Consider the following 25,780-nt stretch of genomic DNA (forward strand, 5'->3'; position numbering starts at 1 on the left):
TTCAACCTGGTCACAGACAGCTGATGTGTTGTGCATTGAAGTCCACAAGCGAAGGAAAAAGGTGAGAAGAGGAGAGCGTGTAGATGCGAGAAGGAATACGACGTGGCTGCTATGAAAGTGAAGTGTGTTTATGTGTGATCAGGGGTGTATTCATTCCACCAATTCTGTTGAAAAACTTTTCGTTAACGGAATGAAACGGGGATTAACATACTTGAATTTGTCCAATAGAAACTCTRGTTTGCAACTGTTGGACTAATGATTACYCCCTAGATCAGCCAGATGCAGGCAAGAGTGTGCAAGGCGGTATTGACTGTGTCACTGTCTGTCTGTGTGTCACTGTTTGTCACCTCAAAAGTTTCTCATGGTAAAAAATAATCATCCTTCTTCATCTTAAATGGCACCGACCGCCACTGAACCACACACATGTAACATGCTTTGCTCTATGACGCTCACAAGCTACACAAGAGTCGTTAGAAGGTAAGAGTTTAGTCTACATAGATCACAGGAAATCKAAGGACATAGTGTCTATAATACTGTAATAAGCTCACATAGTTGCTATCGCAAACTCCAAACTCCACACAGTTGTCACTGCCTAGTTGGATATTKATTTGCCACTGAGCAAACCATTTCTGTACTTACAGCATTCATATAAATGCATTTTTATCAGGTTTTTGCTTTGGCYGACCTTCTCWTTGTTGTTGTTGACATTTATCAATTAAACTCATGGATMCAACTGTTTATATCAATTTYTGTTCTACTTGTAGTCCTGGTTGTCCWGATWATTTTTTGTAAAACACTTCATTTTTAGGCTAAATATAAAGGCTGGACGTGCAGATAAATGAAAATTAGATTTTTGTTTGGGTCTCGGGATTGATAGGTTTAAGGATTAGGCTTTCCTTGATTTGTGCTGCAGACATTTTTCTCCCACTGAAGAAACCTGTTCAGTTTGTGAAGAGCACTATCCTGTCTCTCAGTATACTTTTTCGCCCATCTATTGTCAGCTTTTAGGCTGTGAGCTGTCTTCTTGAGGCACCTCTATATGTCAAGCGTGTGTGTGTTTGTGTGTGTATGTGTGAGTGAGTGTGTGTGCGTGTGTGTGTTAGCTACTTGCAGCTATTCTGGCATACTTAACAAAGCTTTGACCCAGTTTTCCCGACCTGCTAAGTGGGTTTCTCTGTTTTGGTAACCTGATTTCTCACGTCCGCTCCATCTCCACAATCCTGTTTCCCCACAACCTGTCTTCACTTTCGCTTTCAGTCYCCTCAATATTACTCCACAGACAGGACCACAGATCCCAGTTGTGCCTACCAAATCAATCATGTCATATGATTCTATGTCTCTGTGTATGTCATATATGTCCGCAACATATGCCAGCCAGCTAATCAACCAAGCTCATAAATCTTAACACTCGTTAGAAGATGCTAGATGCTAGAATATGCTAGATTGTCATGTTACTGTATATCTGTCACTGACTGTCTTACTAATCCTTCTTAGTATGTATCCTTCTCAGTGAAGGAGSACGTTCAGGATGTTTTGTAGGCATGGGTGAAACTGATGACTCATGGCTAGACCTCCCTGGCTAGAGTAATGACTTAGAATGGATTTTCTTCACTATGCAGAGCCATGCAAAACCCACACAGTGGATGGAATGTGTCAGGCTGCCTGCTCTGATGCTGAAAAATGTCAACTGTGCAGCAAGGCAAAGAACGATTTATCTACAGTACACTAGACAAATAAATATGTATGTATACTGTGCTCCATATATACTTGCTCGTATGAAGTCTCATGCACAGTCTAACTGCAGCTTACAAAACGAACTGAGACAGAGAAGACTGCTGCTCCTTCCTTGAAGTAGACACTGTTTCTCTTAGCTTTTTACATTCTTTGAGAGAAAAAAAAGGTGCTATATAGAACCTAAAAGGGTTCTTTGGCTGTCCCCATAGGATAACCCTTTGGGGACCCTTTTGGTTCCAAGTAGATCCGGTTTGGTTTCCATGTAGAACCCTTTCCACAGAGGGTTCTACATGGAACCCAAAATGGTTCTACCAGGAACCAAAAACGGATTTACCTGGAACCAAGAAGGGTTTTAATATGGGGACAGCCAAATAACCATTTTGGAACCCTTTTTTCCCCAGAGTGCATCATCACAAAATGCTATGTTATTGTTGGTTATCATTTCTCAGTAGCTTCCTGCCTAATTTTCAGTTGAGAATCAGGCAACATATGTTCCTTAGCAGGTGCTCCTCCTAATGCATGTGGTGAACCAGACTTACTAAGGCGTGTTACCCTTCAAAGGCTTCACCTTCGGACTGTAAACACCCCTGTGACAACAATCCTCACTATCAGTGCTATATTTTTGCTGAATTGCAAAGCCATGTCCTAGCCATGTGAGCTATCCTGTATTCCCAGCACATCTCTCCCGGTCTCTCTCATGTCCTTCCAGAGCTGTAGAGAATGTGTGTGTTTGAAGACCAATTAGAGGATAGGGATTCGCTGGGCTTCGCTCAAGGGCCCGAGGACTGCCTTTCAGCCCAAGCATCTGGTGCCCAGTCGGAGAGCCTTAGTATGCGCATGAAGTCACCGCTGACATTTTGAGAAGGAAAAAAAACACACATCCAGAACAGTAGAGGAGATGAGGTATATTACCGTTAGTAGAATACATTTGGCCTGAAGCCGAGACCGACGAAATCACTCACGGCTCTACCCAAGCCTCCTACTGGCTCGTTGTGTATGTCACTGAATGATATCCCAAGGTGTAATCATGGGAAGATCAATCCCGACATTAAGCTATTGTTGTTCCTTCGATGAGCTGGCTGACATTTCCAGATTGTAAATGGTATATTATAGTGCTCTGGGAGAGGGAATGACAAGGAACAACATCTATTAAGTCACATAGGCTGCGTTTAGACAGGCAACCTAATTCAGATGTTTTTTCCCACTAATTGGTCTTCTAATTCTAACCCTAACTCTAGTTGTAATCCTCAACATAACCCCTAAGCTTAAAATAGCCTTTGTCCTCATGGGGATGTGGGAAATGTCCCCACGAGGGAGAATTGTCCTTGTTTTACTCTCCTTGTGGGGACTTCTGGGGATCTTAGATATTTTCACATCAGAGCTGATGTGAAAAAAAAGACCAATTAGTGAGAAAAACATTTCTGTATTGGGCTGGCTATCTAACCACAGCCTAAGAGGGTCATTGTAAAAAACTCCTGCACACACGATTACCTAAGCATGTTTATTGTTGATATTTCGGGTACGTTTGCGACCTTTCTCAAGATAAGATGCATGAGTAATCTTTTACAAAACAATTACATGATGAGATAACCGTGAATTCAGTGTGATCTTTGATCTGATCCAATAAGGACACAGCATGCGTCCGAAATGGCATCCTATTCCCTATAAAGTGCACTACGTTTGACTAGAACCCTATGGAACTATATTTAGGGAATAGGGTGCCATTCCAGACGCTACCACAACAATAGTCACTGCTTTCCTATGCTATTGAGAAGGCAGAAAGGAATCATGATTACTAGTGACACGATGAATATTTCAGCGTGATAGGATGGAATGTGGGTCGGAATGAGGGAGAGGCCTCGCAGGCAGCCAGAGCAGAGCAGCAAAGACTACTGTTTTATTGGTTCTGCTGTGCTTTAATTCGAACTTTGTGTGTCTGCGATGCTCGCGATATAACGGGTACAAATAAACCCAGAGGACCTTCTCTCTCTTCAGCTGCAGTCTGGAGCTGTGCAGCAGCAAGGAGAAATTTGTGGGTTGTGGGTTTTTGACTGAAAAATGTATCTGTGTTTGTGGGTAGGGAGAGAGTGTGTGTGTGTGTGTGTACGTGAGTGTTCTTTTTACATAATGGCACATTTCACAACACTTGTGATTTGTATGTGTCAGTCTACTGCTCAAGTATATTCATCATGAGGCAGTGTGTTTTCTCAGTGTGAGTCATGTAGGTATGTGTTGTATATAGATGTGGGATTATGGGATAGCAGCGCGCTGTTTGTGGCCCATGTGGGTGGCGTGTTATACCAACACCTGTATCAGGGGAGTAGCAGCGATGCTGGTCCCTGCAGACTGTGATATGAGAGAAACAGTCCACCGGCAGGTAGCCTAGCTGTTAAGAGCGTTGAGTCAGTAGCCCGAAAAGTCGCTGGTTTGAATCTTCGAGTCGACTAGGTGAAAAAGCTGTCGATGTGCCCTTGAGCAAGGCACGTAACCCTAAATTCTCCTATAAGTCGCTCTGGATAAGAGCATCTGCTCTATGAATACAGTGTAACGTAAACTGATGTGTAAGTAAAGCTACACACACAATATTATAGGGCTGCACACAAAAACAATTCTAATTTCTAAGTCTAATTTGTAAGCTTACACATGTGTTTTGGCTCAGCAGCCTTGTTTAGAGTGTAGGAAGAAAGCTGAACACACATATTTTAGAAGTCTTATCCGGTTTTGTGTCTTATCTGTGTTAGTGGTCGTTGTCTTGTCTGTCATTTACTACAGCGGCCATGTTATCTCTGTGTCGGCTATGTTATCATAGGATGTTAGACCGCATTCCCTTCCTAACAATGTTGTCTGGCTGTTTTGCCTGGCTGTTTTTCCAGGCTGTTTCTCTGGAGGCCTTTAAACAGAGGGCTTCATTCCCTCTTGTCACGATGTTGTCACTTTTTGCCTGTTGAAAGTGCCTTGGTGAACAGAAACACCTATAGTAAAGTAGTACAATAAGTTGTTGCTACTTTCTTGCCACCATGACGCTGGTTGGTTCTATGTGTGTTCATTTGTCTAAGTTATGTTGTATAGAACATCCATCATCAGAGACCCATAGTAAACACATCCTCTGTGTCTCACGCCAACCAGTGCTTTTTCTATTACTGTTTTACAATCAGAGTGCACATTCCTCGGAACCTCGCAGCCCCTGCCGGCTGTGTTGTCCCTCCTTGAGGTATTCCCCCCACCTCAATGAGGATCCAAGCTGTCTGATAGGAAGACCGTAGCCATGCATAGACTACAGACACACACACACATACACACACACACACATACACAAACACACACACATATTTTGTTATTCTATCCTCATGGAGACCGAAAATGTATTTCCATTCAAAATCCTATTTTCCCTAACCCTAAAACTAACCCCTACCTTAACCCTACCGCTAACATTGACCTGTAACCCAAACCCTAAACCCTAGAACCTAAACCTAAACCTAACTCCTAAACCTAACCACTAAACCCTTACCCTAATTGTAATCCTAACCCTAAACCTAACCCCTAATTTTAAAATAGCCTTTGTCCTCATGGGGACGTGGTACATTTTCCTTGTTTTACTATCCCTGTGGGGACTTTTGGGAATCTTTTCACATCAGATCTTTGTCAGAGCTGATCTGAAAAAAAGAACAATTACTGAGTGAAAAAAATTCTGAATTCCCCCCCCCCCCACACACACACAAACTTGCTGAGTAAGGATAGATAAACTCCCAGGATAGCCAGCTGTACACCATTATCCATCTGATCCCACATTCGGAACATAATGTGTGCAGCCCTCCTAGCTATCTGTTAATGCACATTGTGTGTGTGTGTGTGTGTGTGTGTGTGTGTCCAGCATATTTTTGTCTGGTAGGCCTACTGTAGCTTCCTTTGCCAGAGCTCACTTGTGTTTACACCGTGCTAATCACAGTACATTATAATGAGGGCTTGTATATGTGCGTGTGTGTGTGTGTCTTTGCGTATGTGTTTGTGTGCAATTCTGTGCATTCTTTGTGTTTATGTGTGCATGCTTGAATGTGTCTGTGTGTGTTTGAGTTTGTTTGCGCGTGCCTGTTTGTGTGTGTGTGTGTGTGTGTGTGTGTGGGAGAACCAGACAGCTTTTTTAAAAGGCTATATGGATTACAGTGGGGTTATATCCTTCCATCTGTGGATGAAAACAAAGCCCTCCTGTGGAGGAGTGATATTGATGGAGGGAGTAATCCTCTGTTTAGAGTGGTTGGTTACAGCTTCCTTCTCATCCACCTCCCTGTATAGTCTTGTATCATTCAGAGGAGGACCTGGTTTCCCTTTACCTAGGCTTTACTTAGCAACCCTGTGTTTATAACCACGGATATCGACTCTGCTAATGGAGCTAGCTTTCTTGGATCCGTTGTTAGTGTGCAGGTCTCCCGCCCAGAACCTTGTCGGTTCAATTTCCACCCTCGGCCAAACTCACTCTCCCTACCTGTTTCACAATACTATTGATTAGATAATCATCTTTTAAGCAGTATAATGTTCACATGTTTGATTGTCATTCACGAGCAGTGAATTCACTATTTCTCCAGGAATGGGAGCTGTAAGTGTTGTTTGTTTGAGTAACAGTCTGGGGATCAGAACAGACTCTCCAGCCTCCAGCCTCCTTCTTCCTGTGGTGTGACTCTGTGATTTATAGACCACTGGAGGAGACTTGTGCATGTACGTGTGTTTCAGAATTGGAAACTGTGTCTTTCTGTTACCACGGTGACAATCATAACTCTTAGGGATGTGTATCTTTCCCTTTCAAGACGATTCGATATGTATCTAGATGCATGGGCTCCGATACGATGCAGGAACAATACTTTTTAGTTTGAAACGATTCGGTGCGACTCGGTTTGATTAGAGGTACGGATCGATGCGATTCGGTTCAATGCGATACGATTCGATGCACTAGCATTTGTTACATAAGCACATTAATTTTCCATTCTCAATTCAAATCTGCTGATGGAGCGCATGAGCTGGGCCTGTCAGAGCTGACTTCTGTGTGTGTTTGTGTGGTGTGTGTGGTGTGTGTGCGTGTTTGTGTGTGTGTGAAATATGTATATGTCTATGGTGTATGTAGGCACCCGCCCACACTTTTGATCTGAAATCACCAACACCCACTAATTAACTTGTCATTTTAGCAGATTAAGTGTTTGAGCTAGTAATGTATCAATATTTATCTCTTAAAACTATGAATATATAAATAGCCCAACTTTGTCTCATAATTGAATGGGCTTCTCTTCTTCTCCTACTTGGACCCATGCAGTACAGGTAGTAAAAGTGATTGCTGACCTCATTATTAAACTATTAACTTAATCATGTATGTCTAAAAATTACCATATACAGTTGAAATCGGAAGTTTACATACACCTTAGACAAATACATTTAAACTCAGTTTTTCACAATTCCTGACATTTAATCCTAGTACAAATTCCCTGTCTTAGGTCAGTTAGGATCACCACTTTATTTTAAGAATGTGAAATGTCAGAATAATAGTAGAGAGAATGATTTATTTCAGCTTTTATTTCTTTCATCACATTCCCAGTGGGTCAGAAGTTTACATGCACTCAATTAGAATTTGGTAGCACGATGGTCATTATGGCCAAACTGTTTTATTTTTGTTTCATCAGACCAGAGGACATTTCTCCAAAAAGTACGATCTTTGTCCCCATGTGTAGTTACAGACTGTAGTCTATCTTTTTTATGGCGGTTTTGGAGCAGTGGCTTCTTCCTTGCTGAGCGGCCTTTCAGGTTATGTCGATATAGGACTCGTTTTACTGTGGATATAGATACTTTTGTACCTGTTTCCTCCAGCATCTTCACAAGGTCCTTTGCTGTTGTTCTGGGATTGATTTGCACTTTTCGCACCAAAGTACGTTCATATCTAGGAGACAGAACGCATCTCCTTCCTGAGCGGTATGACGGCTGTGTGGTCCCATGGTGTTTATACTTGCATACTATTGTTTGTAGAGATGAACGTGGTACCTTCAGGCATTTGGAAATTGCTCCCAAGGATGAATCAGACTTGTGGAGGTCTACAATTTTTTTTCTGAGGACTTGGCGGATTTCTTTTGATTTTCCCATGATGTCAAGCAAGGAGGCACTGAGTTTGAAGGCAGGCCTTGAAATACATCCACAGGTACACCTCCAATTGACTCAAATTATGTCAATTAGCCTATCAGAAGCTTCTAAAGCTATGACATCATTTTCTGGAATTTTCCAAGCTGTTTAAAGGCACAGTCAACTTTGTGTATGTAAACTTCTGACCCCCTGGAATTGTGATACAGTGAATTATAAGTGAAATAATCTGTCTGTAAACAATTGTTGGAAAAATTACTTGTGTCATGCACAAAGTAGATCCTAACCGTAGTCCTAACCGACTTGCCAAAACTATAGTTTGTTAACAAGAAATTTGTGGAGTGGTTGAAAAACGATTTTTAATGACTCCAAACTAAGTGTATGTAAACTTCCAACTTCAACTGTATAGTGATTGTTTCACGCAAAACTACCAAAATTATTGCTGACTAACTAACTAAATGTAATGTAAGCCCTGATCAGCATGTAGCCTACCTATAGCACAGATGAGAGTTGTATCCGGCGGTAACTTACGCTACTTTATTCTGGTAAAACACATCCCTAATATCTCTTATTGCTGGGATTGTATTGGGACATAATGTCTGGAAGTGGTTGGATGGGCTTTAAGAGGTTATTAAAGTGAGAAAGAGGAGGGACTTGTCCTGGGTGACTGTTCTCAGATGCGCTCTTTTTCTTTAGTGCGATAACAAGTTTATGAACTTTTAAAGCAGCATAACTTTCCCATGTTTTCTCCAACCACAGTGTATCATATACCATTTTGAATATTCTATTTACTTTTATAAAATGCAAAAATAAGCAAATCACTTACATTTGACTTAAGCCTCAATAGCGAAATCTAGACATATTTTCTCTCCCAGGCAATGTAAAGTATCCCATGTATGGGGAGTTAGGCTAGGTTAGGTTTTCTTGGGAGACAGTGACTAGTATGGTCTTAGTTCAGTGCTGGTCTATAGCCTATGGATCCTAGCCCAATGTACTAACTCCTCCCTAACCACAGAGCCTGGTAGTGTGGGAACTACCCCTGCAGCTATAGTACCAACCTGTCTGACCTGAGCTGCAGGTAGGTGAGTGACAGCCAACAGCCAACAGCCTGGCAGATTACAGAAGCTTGCTGGAGCAGAGCGCCTTGCAAATGCGTCACTGCTAATCTGTCAGTAGTATGTCATACAAATCAGACGACAAATCAAACCCAATCAAATTGTATTGGTCACATCCACATATTGAGCAGATGTTATTGCAGGTGTAGCGAAATGCTTGTGTTCTTAGCTACAATAGTGCAGTAATATCTAACAATACACAACAATACACAAATCTAAAAGTAAAAGTGAAATAATGGAATTAAGAAATATATATATTTTAGGACGATATCTACGCAATGTAAAGCAATTCTGTGAGTGACGTCAGTAAGATATCACTTTGTGAGAGAATACAGCTGATGACGCAATGATGACATGACATCATTGACGACTGCCACTCCCTCCCCACTGGCACTAGATAAGGCCACACCAGGCCTCTGAGACATAGTCAGTGTACTGTGACCGGTGTCCCACACCTCCAGCGGCCTGCAACAGATTTCTCGGTCCCTCGTTATCATTCTCAGGAGAACATCAAATAAGAACCCTCCCTTAGAAACAGCTGAGAAAGCTGAGAAATCCTCCTTAATTTCAAGCCTGTTCTCATAATTGTTTGCTCTAACCTATCCACTTTCAGAACTATGTACACTGTACCGAATGGAGATTTGAAGATGCGTTTGTTTCCGTATTCTCGGTCTACACCGCAGGAAACTCTTGGAACTTGGAAAGGGTTTTTAGGGTGCTCATCTCCTCTCACGTTTCTCCTCTCCACACCCAGGACGGCTATTAGTCATTCACTTTACTCAGTCTCTAACTGTTCAGTATGAGAACTTGGCAGTGTCTGAGCCACGACCAGTCCAAATAACTGTCCCCACACCGGGTGCCAGAGCTCTCTCCGTCAACACAACACTACACTACACAACACAACACTACACAACACAACACCAGGGGTAAAGTTGAAGAAACAGGGGAGTATAGAGAGAGAGAAAGAGGGAGAGACATAAATAGGGGTGAGAGAGAAAGAAAAGGCTAAGGAAGGGAGAGAAAAGAGAGGGAATGTGAGATAAATGGATCGGGAGAGAAAAACAGAGTGACATGTTGTAGGATAGAGGGGAGGAGAGTGAGAGAGAAACAGAGAGTAAAGAGCATAGGTCTGTTTGCCAAATATGTGACTCTCCAGAACACCATCGTTGGCTCCGGGTCAGGCCTGATTGGGGAGTGAGAATTGAGTAGTAAAGAATCTGTCCAAACTGGCCGATAAACCATTGGTGTTGTTGGATGCAAAACAGTCCGAGGACCAGATGTTTACTACTCTGGGAAAGCATTCCCAGATTAGTAAACATATTGACATACTGTAGTTAATAGCCCAATCTGTTGCCTGGTCACAGGATTTTTCTAGTAGTATTTCAGAATTTTCTTCAAAGGATTCTTTAAACTACTATTTTGTAGCAGTATAATTAGCTAATTTTATCCCCAAATCCTGTCCTCACAAATAAAACTGTTGTACTGATAATACTAGCCTAGTGGTTAGAGTAACCGAAAGGTTGCTGGATCGAATCCCCGAGCTGACAAGGTAAAAATCTGTCGTTCTGCCCCTGAGAAAGGCAGTTAACCCAAAGTTCCCCGGGCGCCGAAGACGTGGATATCAATTATGGCAGCCCCCCCGCACCTCTCTGATTCAGAGGGGTTGGGTTAAATGCGGAAGACACATTTCAGTTGAATGCATTCAGTTGTACAACTGACTAGGTATCCCCCTTTCCCTTATCTAAAATACTTTCTCAGTCTCAATGGTAGCTGCCTTCCTAGCTAATCCAATGCCAGTGGTGTCAAGTACAGACAATCAGTGTTGTTTAGACGCTGTGTGAAGACAGCGACATAAAGGCCCACCGTATCAGATGTCTGAGGATGGCCTGAGGCAACTCTTGTGTAAGTAGGAGTCAGCTGTGTCTGGGTTCAGCAGGGTCGTGTGAAGCAGTGCAGAAGTGGTAAGTACAGGGGCAGACAGAAGGCAGCAAGCCTATGTTGCATGGTGCAATGTGTGTGTGTGTGTGTGTGTGTGTGTGTGTGTGTGTGTGTGTGTGTGTGTGTGTGTGTGTGTTACAGACAGTCTGCTGTGATGATCTCGCTCGCTCTCTCTCTCACACACACACACACACACACACACACACACACACATGTTACACTCTGCCCTCTAACACCTACACAGTACGAAACATACTCACCGGTACACTCCTGGGGGACTCTGCTATGTTTTATCCCTGTTGAAATATTGATGCTACAAGAGTGTGAAGCATGAATGTTTCAGCGACGCTCGTCTTGGAGCAGCGTAGCACAGCTACTTCCTGAACCCATTGTTGCCCCTGTCTCCTCATCGGTCTGGTGTTGCTAATGTTTGGACCATAATAGTGACTTACTGTAGGTAAACCACATTCATTGTTTTAAGTAGAAACATGGATTTTTGTGCTTTTTGTAAAATGGCAACCCCGTGGAGAGTGGAGAAAGTTAGTAGCCTTTTCAGATGTTACTCATCTTTCCGTTAACACAAGAGGTTTTACTTTTGGCTTGGCTATGAGTGCCGCTTGTGTTTCTCAAGGTTTTGGAACACGTTTGGCGTCTCTAATCTTGAGTCCCTCAGACTGAGTTATCTGTTTACTATGCAGCATGTGCATTTGGCTGTGATGTCATTCCCACACCGGACCATGTGTTGTCCAGCATGGGGAGGATACAGTATATTAGTGTGATATAACTGTTGGAATGAACCACTGATCAGAATGGGGTTCTGGTTTACAATGCTTATGGAGCAAGTTTGGGGACACTAAAGATTTTCAGTCTCTCAGTTTATGTATATGTTTATTTATCCAATCATATAAAGAATACCAATACCATGCTCTGAGATTTGCACTAACACACTGCATGTAAGTCTTCACAAACACACACACACACACACACACACACACACACACACACACACACACACACACACACACATACATACATACATACATACATACATACATACATACATACATACATACATACATACATACATACATACATACATACATACATACATACATACATGAACTCAGCAAAAAAAGAAACGTCCTCTCACTGTCAACTGCATTTATTTTCAGCAAACTTAACATGTGTAAATATTTGTATGAACATAACAAGATTCAACAACTGAGAAATACATTGAACAAGTTCCACAGACATGTGACTAACAGAAATGGAATAATGTGTCCCTGAACAAAGGGGGGGGATCAAAATCAAAAGTAACAGTCAGTATCTGGTGTGGCCACCAGCTGCATTAAGTACTGCAGTGCATCTCCTCATGGACTGCACCAGATTTGCCAGTTCTTGCTGTGAGATGTTACCCCCCTCTTCCACCAAGGCACCTGCAAGTTCCCGGACATTTCTTGGGGGAATGTCTCTAGCCCTCACCCTCCGATCCAACAGGTCCCAGACGTGCTCAATGGGATTGAGATCCGGGCTCTTCGCTGGCCCTGGCAGAACACTGACATTCCTGTCTTGCAGGAAATCACGCACAGAACGAGCAGTATGGCTGGTGGCATTGTCATGCTGGAGGGTCATGTCAGGATGAACCTGCAGGAAGGATACCACATGAGGGAGGAGGATGTCTTCCCTTTAACGCACAGCGTTGAGATTGCCTGCAATGACAACAAGCTCAGTCCGATGATGCTGTGACGAATCCTCCACCTCCAAATCGATCCCGCTCCAGAGTACAGGCCTCGGTGTAACTCTCATTCCTTCGACGATAAACGCGAATCCGACCATCACCCCTGGTGAGACAAAACCGCGACTCGTCACTAAAAAGCACTTTTTGCCAGTCCTGTCTGGTCCAGCGATGGTGGGTTTGTGCCCATAGGCGACGTTGTTGCCGGTGATGTCTGGTGAGGACCTGCCTTACAACAGGCCTACAAGCCCTCAGTCCTACCTCTCTCAGCCTATTGCGGACAGTCTGAGCACTGATGGAGGGATTGTGCGTTCCTGGTGCAACTCGGGCAGTTGTTGTTGCCATCCTATACCTGTCCCCCAGGTGTGATGTTCGGATGTACCGATTCTGTGCAAGTGTTGTTACACGTGGTCTGCCGCAGCGAGGACGATCAGCTGTCCGTCCTGTCTCCCTGTAGCGAGGTGTCTCACAGTACGGACATTGCAATTTATTGCCCTGGCCACATCTGCAGTCCTCGTGCCTCCTTGCAGCCTGCCTAAGGCACGCTCACGCAGATGAGCAGGGACCCTGGGCATCTGTCTTTTGGTGTTTTTCAGTCAGTAGAAAGGCCTCTTTAGTGTCCTACGTTTTCATAACTGTGACCTTAATTGCCTACCGTCTGTAAGCTGTTAGTGTCTTAACGACCGTTCCACAGGTGCATGTCCATTAATTGTTTATGGTCCATTGAACAAGCATGGGAAACAGTGTTTAAACCCTTTACAATGAAGATCTGTGAAGTTATTTGAATTTGACGAATTATCTTTGAAAGACAGCGTCGTGAAAAAGGGACGTTTCTTTTTTTGCTGAGTTTACATACATTTATCCCAATCTTAGGATTCAAAAACACCCTGTACAGGTTTGAAGACTCAATGAAGATTTTTGTATTCCTCCCTCTCACACACACACATTGCACCACATGACCTTGAAAGCACTGAAGAGGTGTTTGTTCTGTATCCATGTGTGTATGTGTGTGACAGATCTCAGCTCAGTAGTTGGTGACAAATGGAAGCTTGGCCTCCATCTAGCTCTCTCACCACCGTGTTCCCCCATTAGTGAAATCACTCCTGTTTACTCTAAAGCTGCATGCATCATCAGACGACATTGCCACTTTCCCCGACCCCGCTGTGGAACGGTTGTTACCATGGCAACCCATCCACCACATCCAGGGTTGCCATGTCTGCTTTTTTTCCGCAAATTGTGCTACTTTGAAAACTATATCGCGTGTGAAAATGTATTGGTCGCGGGTTGTGGGTTTTTGGGCTACTTCTAAATTGCACTGCGGCCGCCATGGCATGAAAAGTGATGTGATAACAATCAAATCAAGTTGTATTGGTCACATACACGTGTTTAGCAGATATTATTGCGGATGTAGCGAAATACTTGTGTTTCTAGCTCCGACAAGTAATATATAACAATTTCACAACATATACCCAATACACACAAATCTAAGTAAAGGAATGTAATTAAGAATATATAAATATATGGACGAACAATGTCAGAGCGGCATAGATTAAGATACAGTAGAATAGTATAGAATACAGTATATACATATGAGATGAGTAATGCAAGATATGTAAACATTATTAAAGTGACTAGTGTTCCATTTATTAAAGTGGCCAGTGATTTCAAGTCTATGTATATAAACAGCAGCCTCTATGTGCTAGTGATGGCTATTTAACAGTCTGATGGACTTGAGATAGAAGCTGTTTTTCAGTCTCTCTGTCTCAGCTTTGATGCACCTGTACTGACCTCGCCTTCTGGATGGTAGCGGTGTGAACAGGCAGTGGCTCGGGTGGTTTATGTCCTTGATGATCTTTTTAGCCTTCCTGTGACATCGGGTGCTCTAGGTGTCCTGGAGGGCAGGTAGTTTGCCCCCGGTGATGCGGTTGCGTGCGGTGCAGTTGCCGTACCAAGCGGTGTTACAGCCCGACAGGATACTCTCAATTGTGCATCTGTAAAAGTTTTCACAATTGAGCAGCACTAGCTAGCTAATATAGAGACACCCATTGGATACATTTGGCAATTCCTGTCTTGCTGCACCCCCCAAAAATGTGGCTAGTTTTAAGGCCTTGTTGGGCGGATTTTGAGTGGTCATTGGCCTGGACATTTTATCTAGACCTTGCAACCCTGCCCACATCCCACCTCCGATGCTGCAGAGTGAAGTATGCTGTGTAACCTAAATTCACTTGGAAGAATTCTCTTGGTGCACTCTTGTGTCCTTAAACCAATGACCCTCCTCAATAGACTGTACTTAAATGTAAGGAACAGAGTTACAAGGGGAAATAGAAATCTACTAGCTTGGGTACCAGTTTCGCTAACATTCCATGTTAGCTAAACAGACTGGTACCCAGGCTAGAAATCTACAGCATGGTAACATTTACAGTTACATTTACCAGTGTGTGAGGCATGAACAAATGCACGACTGTCTGTCTCTAATAACACTCCTTAGTCATTTCCTGCTGTTTGTTCAAGCCACAGGGAGCACGCATGACATGATTACTGCTTTATTGATTGGTGTACTGTGTGCCTGTATCACGCAGGTGGGGGAAAACCCAGTGTGTAATTGAATGGTGTGATGAAGAGCCTTTTTATTTGTTCCAACGTGACTCTTCTCAAACATGGCTGTTATTGGTTAAGTCGTGCCACGATGTCATGAAACATGTGGCTTGTGACATCAGACCATGCAATGCCTCCATGAATCCAGAGAAAAAAGGTTGTTTTTGGAGAGTGCCAATAATATCCTACTATTTAGATTTTCATTTTCGTTTGAGGATCACTGCATACATTTGTCCAGTAAATTGTTGGAAACTGTCTCTAAATTTGATATTGTGATGTGGCAGCCTGAGTTGTCAATTTTTTGCTCTGTCCATTAGCCATTGGGTTAGAGGAGCGCCTGGCTAAACAGGGACCACATAGGGAAATGGAATTATGGGAACTTGAGCCCTACCTCCCATCCCATCCCATACACCGTATCCTACACACACACACGGTACTGTAAATCCCACCATAGTGCTTATCTGCTTATAGAGATTATAGCAATACAGACAACCAGGCTTGATCCCCCCGCGGATCCCAACATCACGCTAGCAAGCTTTAGTTAGTTAACTAAGAGATGCTATTTAGCTTTTAGCATCCTCCCATAGGGATCCACTGCACAAACGGCTAACTTACAGCATCATTAGGATCATTAGTCTTTAGCCACAGTAGCCAATGATTGGACAGTCCTTGGTCCTTGATTGTGTCCATGTTGTGTCCAGGTATATGTCTGGATGGAGGTGCTGATTGAGTTGAAGTACAAGGCAGATTAATGAATCCTTGGTGAGAGTAGACATTGTGTATGCGTGTGTGTGTGTGTGTGTGTGTGTGTGTGTGTGTGTGTGTGTGTGTGTGTGGTGTGTGTGTGTGTGTGTGTGTGTGTGTGTGTGTGTTGTGTGTGTTGTGTGTGTGGTGGTGTGTGTGTGTGTGTGTGTGTGTGTGTGTGTGTTTGTTGCTAATGTAACATAAGTTTAATGTTGCTGGCGACTGGGGGGGAAACAAGTTGAGGAGCTTGTCCATGAGTATTCAACCAGGCTTGAAATGATTGACATGTCCCCTCTACCTATGGTTATGAAGCTAGAGGCTGTGAGAGAGGTGGCCCTAGCAAAGATTCAACATCTGCTTGCAAATGTGCATATCCCACAGAAGGTTCTGGGGGAGATGAATAACAAAACTGTGCAGGTGGTGAGAAAGTGGCTATGCTTCAACGCACCGCACCACACGTGACGTTATCTCCCTGAGCCAAAGAGAGGGCGGTTTGGGTGTCCCGAATGTTGTGTGGATTTACACTGCTCCCAGACTGATTCACCTGTTGAACATGCTCAACAGTGACGATGTGACAGTTAAGGAGTTAGCCAGAGGCTCCCTCATTCTGGACCTACGGAGGAGGAAGGCCCCACTGGCCACGGACACTGAGGACAACTTCCTGGGCCAGGAAGGCCAATGGAAAATTGTGGCGTGCTGCGGGCTTTGGAGTCTGGTCAGACTGGCCGGACCTCAACGGCCTGTGCAACTGCACTGAAGTGGAGCTCAAATGGACACGGACTGATATGCAAACTGAGCCAGTGACTGCCTCTGATGCAGTAGTGGCAGACCCCTATGTTGTTGTGGAGGCTTCTGTCATCCATGTTGGAACATCTCATCCTTCATCGAGGACAACACTCCTTGGTATCAGACGGATGCAGCTGAAAACTGAGTCTGCAGGGGAAACGCATTGCTCTGGACTGTGCTGACCACTCTGTCTCCCATTCCATGTACCAGAATTCTGCCATTGGCAAGGTTCCACCAACAAAATATAACCGAGCACTCTGGTAGCCTGCAAACCATGACCCATTTTGTATTCTACATGGGTCAAATGTAATGGAGTCTGTTGCCCATGTTGTGAATGGTTGCTGTTCATACAAGGATGTGTACATTGCTAGACATGACCGCCTTGTTAAAGTGACAGCCAGCGAGGTGAGACGGGTCGTCTCACCAACAGCACACATCCATAAACATTGTTGTGTAAGAGGAAGCTGGTTTGATGTTGATGATGTGTTTTCCTATGTGCCAAATACGCCAGATGTTGTTGTTTTGGGGGCAGGCCAGGGGGAGGTGATCATTTTGGAAGTGGGCTGCTCATTTGACGGCTACATGGAGCAGGCCTTTGCCGACAAGCTTCTTAAATACCAGCCCCTCGTGGCACTATTGGACAGCCTGGGGTGGAGGTGCAGGCTGGTAGTGCTGATATTTGGCAGTCTCGGCCACGTACACAGGCTTGCAGTGCCTGGCCTCCAGATTGCGGGCCTGACAAAAACTAGGGCAAAGCAGTTGTGTAGGTACTGCTCTGTTTCAGCTGTCATGGGCAGCCTAACTGTTTGGAGAAGGAGCTGCTTTATGTACCCTGAAGTACCATGCATACAGGGACCTTTGAAATGTTTGGATCTGTTTTTAATGTAAATTTGGTCGGTGATTCAATAAGGTATTTGAAGTGTGGTGTGTGTGTGTGTGTGTGTGTGGTGTGTGTGTGTGTGTGTTGTGTGTGTGTGTGTGTGTGTGTGTGTGTGTTGTGTTGTTTGTTGTGTGTGTGTGTGTGTGTGTGTGTGTGTGTGTGTGTGGTGTGTGTGTGTGTGAAGGGACGTTTAAATTGGCTGGTCCACAGCCTAGACGAGGAATGGAGGAGGGACAGGGACCCATGCCAGGAGTTGATTAGGGTGCTCCTCTCTCTCTCTCTCTCTCTCTCTCTCTCTCTCTCTCTCTCTCTCTCTCTCTCTCTCTCTCTCTCTCTCTTCTCTTTTCTCTCTCTCTCTCTCTTCCATAGGGAATTCCAGCACTGACGTCAGAAACTGCTGCAGTGTTCATTTGTTTGCTGCTAGTTCCTGACTGCTGTAACTGTGCAGTATGCAGATCTAGCTGACTGATGCCCTGAGGCAGCACTGCTACAGTGTGCAGTATGCCAGATCGAACTGACTGATGCCCTGAGGCAGCACTGTAACTGTGGCAGTATGCAGATCTAGCTGACTGACGCCTGAGGGCAGCACTGTAACTGTGCAGTATGCAGATCTAACTGACTGATGCCCTGAGGCAGCACTGTAACTGTGCAGTATGCAAATCTAGCTGACTGACGCCCTGAGGCAGCACTGTAACTGTGAGGTATGCAGATCTAACTGACTGACGCCCTTAGGCAGCACTGTAACTGTGCAGATATGCAGATCTAACTGACTGACGCCCTGAGGCAGCACTGTAACTGTGCAGTATGCAAATCTAGCTGACTGACGCCCTGAGGCAGCACTGTAACTGTGCAGTATGCAGATCTAACTGACTGACGCCCTGAGGCAGCACTGTAACTGTGCAGTATGCAAATCTAGCTGACTGACGCCCTGAGGCAGCACTGTACTGTGCAGTATGCAGATCTAACTGACTGACGCCCTTAGGCAGCATGTAACTGTGCAGTATGCAGATCTAACTGACTGACCGTCCTGAGCGCAGCACTGTAACTGTGCAGTATGCAGATCTACTGACTGACGCCCTTAGGCACGCACTGTAACTGTGCAGTATGCAGATCTACTGACTGGACGTCCTGAGGCAGCACTGTAACTGTGCAGTATGCAGAGAAAAGGACCAGTACATAAGGTTATATGGCCAAGACAAGGCTGACTCTCTTTTTCTTGTTGATGAACTCTAAGTATACAGTCCTGATATTCTTACAAATGAAATAGTTCTATTAGCCTAAGTTACTGGCTACTTCCATATGTAATCTACCCTATATGGTGTGTGTGTGGTGTGGTATGTCGTTGTGTGGTGTTGTGTGTGTTGTTGTGTGTGTGTTGTTGTTGTGTGTGTGTGTGTGTGTGTGTTGTGTGTGTGTGTGTGCTGTGTCTCGTGCTCCGCTGTCCTGCACTCCTTGCTCTGGTCTCGTGTGTTGTGTGTGTGTGTGTGCTGTCTGATTTTCTGGTATGGCTGTGTCGTGTGTGTTGGCTGGCTGGCTAAATATGTGCTGGGGAATTAAAAACATGTCTACAGAGAGAACTAGAGCTCAGATGATAGCACAGCAGCTGCCATGTGGGATCTGCTGCTCTGAGGAGGCGGTGTTGCATTTCTCAGCCTCTCTATCCCTCTGTGCTGTGTGAGTGTGTGCATGTACTGCAGGCTAGCTAGAGTTATGTCTATTTTCTTAACACATTTCAAGTAGTGTTTGGCCTACAGAAGGAAATGTTAGCCTTGTTTTATTTTCTCTGTGAGTCTTCGTGTGTGTTGCATGATCTGTCTGTTAGAAACATTAGATGGGAAATGGCTTCTGACTGGCAGAGAGCCTCATCAGGCATTCACTGTAACAAAAGCTTAACCTCACATCACACAGCGGATGATGCAGAGCCTGAGAGAGAGGCGTGTGTGTCGGGATAACTCAACTCCTTATTTCTCATATGCAGTCGTTTCCTTGTAGACCGAAAGTAAAGATTTCTGGTCACCACACCTTGTAATTGGATTGTCAGCAGTAGCAAACCAATTTCATTTTTGTGAACTTAGGTTTACAATTTTACTTAGAAAATAAAGACAACTGGCATGGACAAAAGTATTGCCACCCCTGAGCTAGTACTTGGTTGAACAGCCAAGATAACTGCAGACAAACTCTTCTTGTAACAATGAGCTTGTTGCACCTTTCTACTGGCAATTTGGCCCACCTTTAAGCAGCTAACTGCTCTAAATTAATCAATGTTGTTGGGATACCCTCCACCAACTGCTGTTTTCTGATCTCGCCTTTGGTTTTGGATGTTTTTCAGATCTGGCCACTCCAGAACAGTCCAGCATCTCTTCTTGAACCATTCTTGAGGGCTTTTTGATGTGTGTTTGGGATTGTTGTCCTGCTGGAAGACCAACAACCTTCAATGGAGAGCCAGTTTCTGGACACTGGGTTGAACATTGGACTTCAAAACAATATCTGCTGATTTCATGATGCCTTGCACACATTCAGTACCAGAGACAGCAAATCAACCCCAGAGTATTATCAAATCTCCCCCCATCTTTGATTGTAGGGAGGGTGTTCTTTTCATTCAATTCTTCATTTGGTCATCAGAAACACAGCGCTGATCTGTTTTGCCAAAGAGCTCTCATTTCGTTTCATTGGTCTACATAAAATTTGCCCCGGGATTTAGACTTGTTTAGTTTTATTTTTAGAAGTTCAATCAGGCTTTGTTGTGTGTCCTTCAGCAGTGGGGTCTTCCTATGTTTACCAAAGACCAAATGAACCATTTAAAGAAAAGAACATCCCCTCCTGCAATCAAACATGGGGATGTTCGATAATGCTGTGGGGTTGCTATGCTGTCTCTGGTACTGGGGGCCTTGAATGTGTGCAAGACATCATGAAATCAGAAGATTATCAAAGTGTTTTGGAGTGCAATGTTCAACCCTGTCTCTGTTGAAAGTTGTGGGACTTCCAGCAGGACAACAACCCAAACACACATCAAAAGAAGCCTGGAATGTTTCAAGAAGAAAGGCTGGACTGTTCTGGAGTGGTTAGCAAAGAGTCCAGATCTGAATCCCATCCATAACCGATGGCGAGAGCTGAAAACAGCAGTTGAATCTCTTAAACATTGAAGAATTAGTGGGGCAAATTGCTAGTAGAAAGGTGCAGTAAACCCATTGATGGCGTTTATCTTGGCCAAAGGCTGTGCAACCAAGTACTAGCTCCGAGGCGCCAATAATTTTGTCCATGCCATTTGTCTTTATTTTCTAAAGAATTATTTTTAAACTTAAGTTCACAATAATGACATTTGTTCTCTAATGTTGAAAATCCAATTGCAAGGTGTGGTGACCCAAATGTTTTTTTTATTTCAACTTATTTTAAAAGAAATAGGGAACTATTTAAGAAAAGTGCAAGGGTGCCAATATATTTGGCCGCAACTGTACATCCTCTGTGCAGGGTGTGGTAATATGGGATGAAAGAACTTCATAGGCGTTTGCTTCATTCCTTTGATACGCATACTTTACTTCATGTAGCCTACTAGTTAATTGGATGAGGAGGGGGTCATGAACTCCAAGTCATATGCCTACTGTAGGGACTGGTGTGACATGTCATGAAACCATGCCTCCTGGTGGTTATTGAGGGCATAACAGTTCAAACAACCAACATTTCTTTATACGTTCAAGGCATGTAAAATGTATCATAGGCCATACTCGCTCTGTTGTCATTTCTAATTTGTGAGAGAGTGTGGTTGACATCTGCTGCTTCATGGCATTTCTCTAGTCCAGCCCCTCTCTAGTCCAGAAATGGGTGTGTGTCCGTGTGTCTGGCCTGTCTCTGGAGGATGTAGCAGGTGTTCTCTCATCGTAGCTGTGATCGATCACACAGTCGATCAGGCAGACGGTCAGACCAGCCTCAGACCCGGCCTGGGAAATTACTTTCAGATGTGTTGTGTGTGTGTGTTGTGTGTGTGGTGTGTGTGTGTGTGTGTGGTGTGTGTGTGTGTGTGGTGTGTGTGGTGGTGTGTGTGTGTGTGTGTGTGTGTGTGTGTGTGTGCTGTGTGTGTGTGTGTGTGTGCGCACGTGCGAGAGACAGAGAGAGAGAAGAGAGCGAGAGAGTGTTCCATGTTCCCTGTCGAAAGAATTCACTGATTCGTAATCCGCTCATTAAACCACGCCTGTGTTTGTATGAGTGAGTCATTGCCTCACGGAGAATTCAAATGCTGGAGTAAATCTCCATTCACAGTTCCTCCAGTCCTGCTAATGGCTCGGATTTGAATCCAAGAATAGAGGGACCCCGCCACAGCCGATATACATTTGGTAACTGTTATGCCTTCAGGTTTACATCCAGGAAGAAGTACACAAATTATCGATATGATTGTTTACAAATGGAGAATACATGTAATACTGTTAACACTGTACTGTAATGTACTCTTCACACACACACACATTCACATGCACACACATTTACAAACTCACCCCACCCCTACACACCGCCCCCACTAATGCACAGCTAAAGTGCTGAAGTGTGTACTGCAGTAGCCACAGCAGAAGACATGGGAACCACACACTTGCTACTCTCAGCACAGAGAGGCTGCTGAAGATGGAAAAATAAAGTCTCCACTCCAGCCACTCCTGTTATTCATCACCTAGATCAATACACTGTGTTTATGCTGGTGAATGAGGACCCAAAAGCGACTTAATAGAAACAGAGTCTTTATTCAGTCTTAACAAACAATGATACTCCTGGATATTATCCTAGGTTAATTCAAACAGGAAACTGAAATCCTCTCGTCAGTAGAGAGAACGACTGGAGACGCGACCACAGACTGCAGGTCGCTTCAGGAAGGCACAGGCCGTAGCTGACATAGACACCTGCTCACACGCAGCATCTGAGAAGGCAAAAACACGACAGGGCGGACGACAAGGACACAGAACAGCAAACATCAAACAAGAATCCGACAAGGACAGAAGCGGAAAACAGTACGGGAGAAATAGGGACTCTAATCAGAGGGCAAAATAGGGGACAGGTGTGAAAGAGTAAATGAGGTCGTTAGGAGAATGAGAAACAGCTGGGAGCAGGAACGGAACGATAGAGAGAGAGAGCGAGAGAGGGAGAGAGGGAGGGGGAGAGAGAGGGATAGAAAGAGGGAAAGAACCTAATAAGACCAGCAGAGGGAAGCACAGGGACAAGACATGATGATCAATGACAAAACATGACAACTGGGCCTCGCGAGCCGAGAATAGAAACGGCCTGAGATATAGAACCGCTGCCTTAGGTGAGCAAAACGAGCTGGGTACTGGCTAGGAGTCTGAGCAGTTGTCCCATCCATCAGCTCTAGATCTATGCTTGGCATTACCCTTATTATGAGTTGCAACTGCTCCGTCCGCAGACATACAGGGCTCTTTCTCTCTCTGCCTGTTCTCTCCTATTCGGTTCTATTCCTGTCAGGACACGGATAGAGAGAGCGAGATAGAGGAGGTGTGAGAGGGGGTGGAAGTGAGGGAATAGGTGTGAGCACATGACACTTAGTGCACTTCACCCTAACTGCCATGTTACGAGTGTTTACTTTCATGTTCCAGTAGGACTCTGCTGCTACACTGTTGTGGACAGGAGTAAGCAGTGGTAAAGATCCAAACTAGATGGACTCAAGTGGCTCTCATTTCCTAGAAATGAGCTGACCTGTCCTACTACCTGTCTGTCCCGCAGAGGGGGCTGGTGGTAGGAGCTATAGGAGGACAGGTTTGTTGTAATGGCTGGAATGGCATAAATTAAACGTCAAATGTGTGGTTTCCATATGTTTGATGTGTTTGGTACTGTTCCATTGATGAGCCTGTCCTCCTATATCTCCTCCCACCAGCCTCCTCTGACCCGCTGCAGGTGCTTATGTGTAGACAGAAAGGGTAATCTCAGGCAATGGAAGTGCCTTGTCCACACCTTCCCTTAAGCACAGTTTTGTTTGTTTCCTTGAGTGAGTGAGTGAGTGAGTGAGTGAGTGAGTGAGTGAGTGAGTGAGTGAGTGAGTGAGTGAGTGAGTGAGTATGGGTGTACAAACATGTCATTTTTTTTATTTCTCAAAAGTTTTTTAATTTGCCTTTTTTTTAAATTATACAGATAATACAGACAGAACAAGTAGAGGGCAAACACACACGGATCCCCTACCAGATCAAACCCACCCCAACCCTCCAGGTTCCAACAGAACACACACGGATCCCCTACCAGATCAAACCCACCCCANCACACGGATCCCCTACCAGATCAAACCCACCCCAACCCTCCAGGTTCCAACAGAACACACACGGATCCCCTACCAGATCAAACCCACCCCAACCCCCCATGTTCCAACAGAACACACACGGATCCCCTACCAGATCAAACCCACCCCAACCCCCCATGCTCCATCAGGACACACACGGGTCCCCTAGCAAATCCTCATCTTTTTGCCATGGCACCGACAAGCATAGATGAGACCAGGCAGAAATATCCCACAATAGAGACAGCCAAATGACTCAGCAGTTCTCCAAGGCCTCCTGCAATGCTTTTTAGAAGGGAAGATGAAGAAACAGAACACGGAGAAGTAGTAATGATTTATGACCCACAGTAAACACTGTTTCAAAGCATAATGGAAAGAAACCCATGAGAAACCCATGTGTTCCTACTTATGTGACTCACAGATGATGGTGATGCAGCGTTTTCCCCGTATTTTCTGGAGAATTCGGTTATGACCCTGAGTGAGTTCTTGCGTTGGTTCACCTTAGTGATGATCTAAAGCAGAATCTTTCTCCATTATCCAAAAGTAACTGACAAAATGACAACGTAGCTAAAAAAAAGTTACAGAAAACCAATGTTTGTTGTACAGTATTGAGCAATATTCTGTGACGTTGAGTGATGAGGGAGTGGGTGACATAAATTGTCAGATTTCTATTCGCTACACACCATAAGTGTCCCAAAAAGAGCTGGGCCTTGTTTGGTTTATAAGGCAGCCAAGTAGTTGTTACCCAGAAGAACATTCTGTTTTTTCTCTCTCTCTCTCTCTCAGCACTCTGAGAACAGTAAAGTAAACATTCCTTTTACATGGTTAGCCCAAGGCATCATCGGGGAAATGAGTCATCCGCATGAAAATGCACTCTGTGATGTAATAACGTTGATTCAGCAGTATGTGCATACATTTCCCATTCCCACGGTAACTTGTTAGATAATGCATCCCTTAATTCCCCACTCCACCCTAATCGCCTTTCTCTTCTTCTTCATTGCAGAGCTGAAAAAACGGAAGTATTAAGTGAAGACCTGCTACAGGTAAGAGTCAAAAGGAAGTTTTGTTAGTGTGTATTTGTGTGTGTGTGTGTGTGTGTGTGTGTGTGTGTGTGTGTGTGTGTGTGTGTGTGTGTGTGTGTGTGTGTGTGTGNTGTGTGTGTGTGTGTGCTTATAAAGGCTTAATATAGGCCTACAGAATATGCCTGTTTGTTATGTGTCTGTGAACTGCAAGTATATATACAGTGCTTTCGGAAAGTCTTCAGACCCCTTGACTTTTTCCACATGTTGTTACATTGCAGCCTTATTCTAAAATCGGGTAAATAAATTTTTTACTCATCAATCTACACACAATACCCCACAATGACAAAGCAAAAACAGGTTTTTAGAAAGTTTTGCAAATGTATTAAAAAGCGGAAATATTACATTTACATAAGTATTCAGATCCTTTACTCAGTACTATGTTGAAGCACCTTTGGCAGTGATTACAACCTTGAGTCTTCTTGGGTATGACACTAAAAGCTTGGCACACCTGTATTTGGGGAGTTTCTTCAATTCTTCTCTGCAGATCCTCTCAAGCTCTGTCAGGTTGGATGGGGAGCGTCACTGCTCAGCTATTTTCAGGTCTCTCCAGAGATGTTCAATCGGGTTCAAGTCCGGGCTCTGGCTGGGCCACTCAAGGACATTCAAAAACTTGTCCCGAAGCCACTCCTGCGTTGTCTTGGCTGTGTGCTTAGGGTCGTTGTCCTGTTGGAAGGTGAACCTTCGCCCCCAGTCTGAGGTTCTGAGCGCTCTGGAGCAGGTTTTCATCAAGGATCTCTCTGTACTTTACTCCGTTTATCTTTCCCTCGATCCTGACTAGTCTCCCAGTTCCTGCCGCTG

The 25,780-nt window shown here is 44.3% G+C and overlaps 1 protein-coding gene across 3 annotated transcripts in view; it reads left to right on the forward strand.

Annotated features, from left to right (window-relative positions):
* The window catches only part of LOC111977504 (rho GTPase-activating protein 44), a 69,009-nt gene that overhangs the window by 23,638 nt on the left and 19,591 nt on the right, over window positions 1-25,780 (forward strand). For all 3 annotated transcript variants that reach the window (XM_024006940.2, XM_024006943.2, XM_024006941.2), the window contains exon 2: window positions 24,904-24,943. In XM_024006940.2, coding sequence (XP_023862708.1) covers window positions 24,904-24,943 — 40 coding nt within the window. The remainder of the gene's footprint in view (window positions 1-24,903; window positions 24,944-25,780) is intronic.

Source organism: Salvelinus sp. IW2-2015, linkage group LG18 (assembly GCF_002910315.2).
Source record: "Salvelinus sp. IW2-2015 linkage group LG18, ASM291031v2, whole genome shotgun sequence".
Lineage (NCBI taxonomy): Eukaryota > Metazoa > Chordata > Actinopteri > Salmoniformes > Salmonidae > Salvelinus > Salvelinus sp. IW2-2015.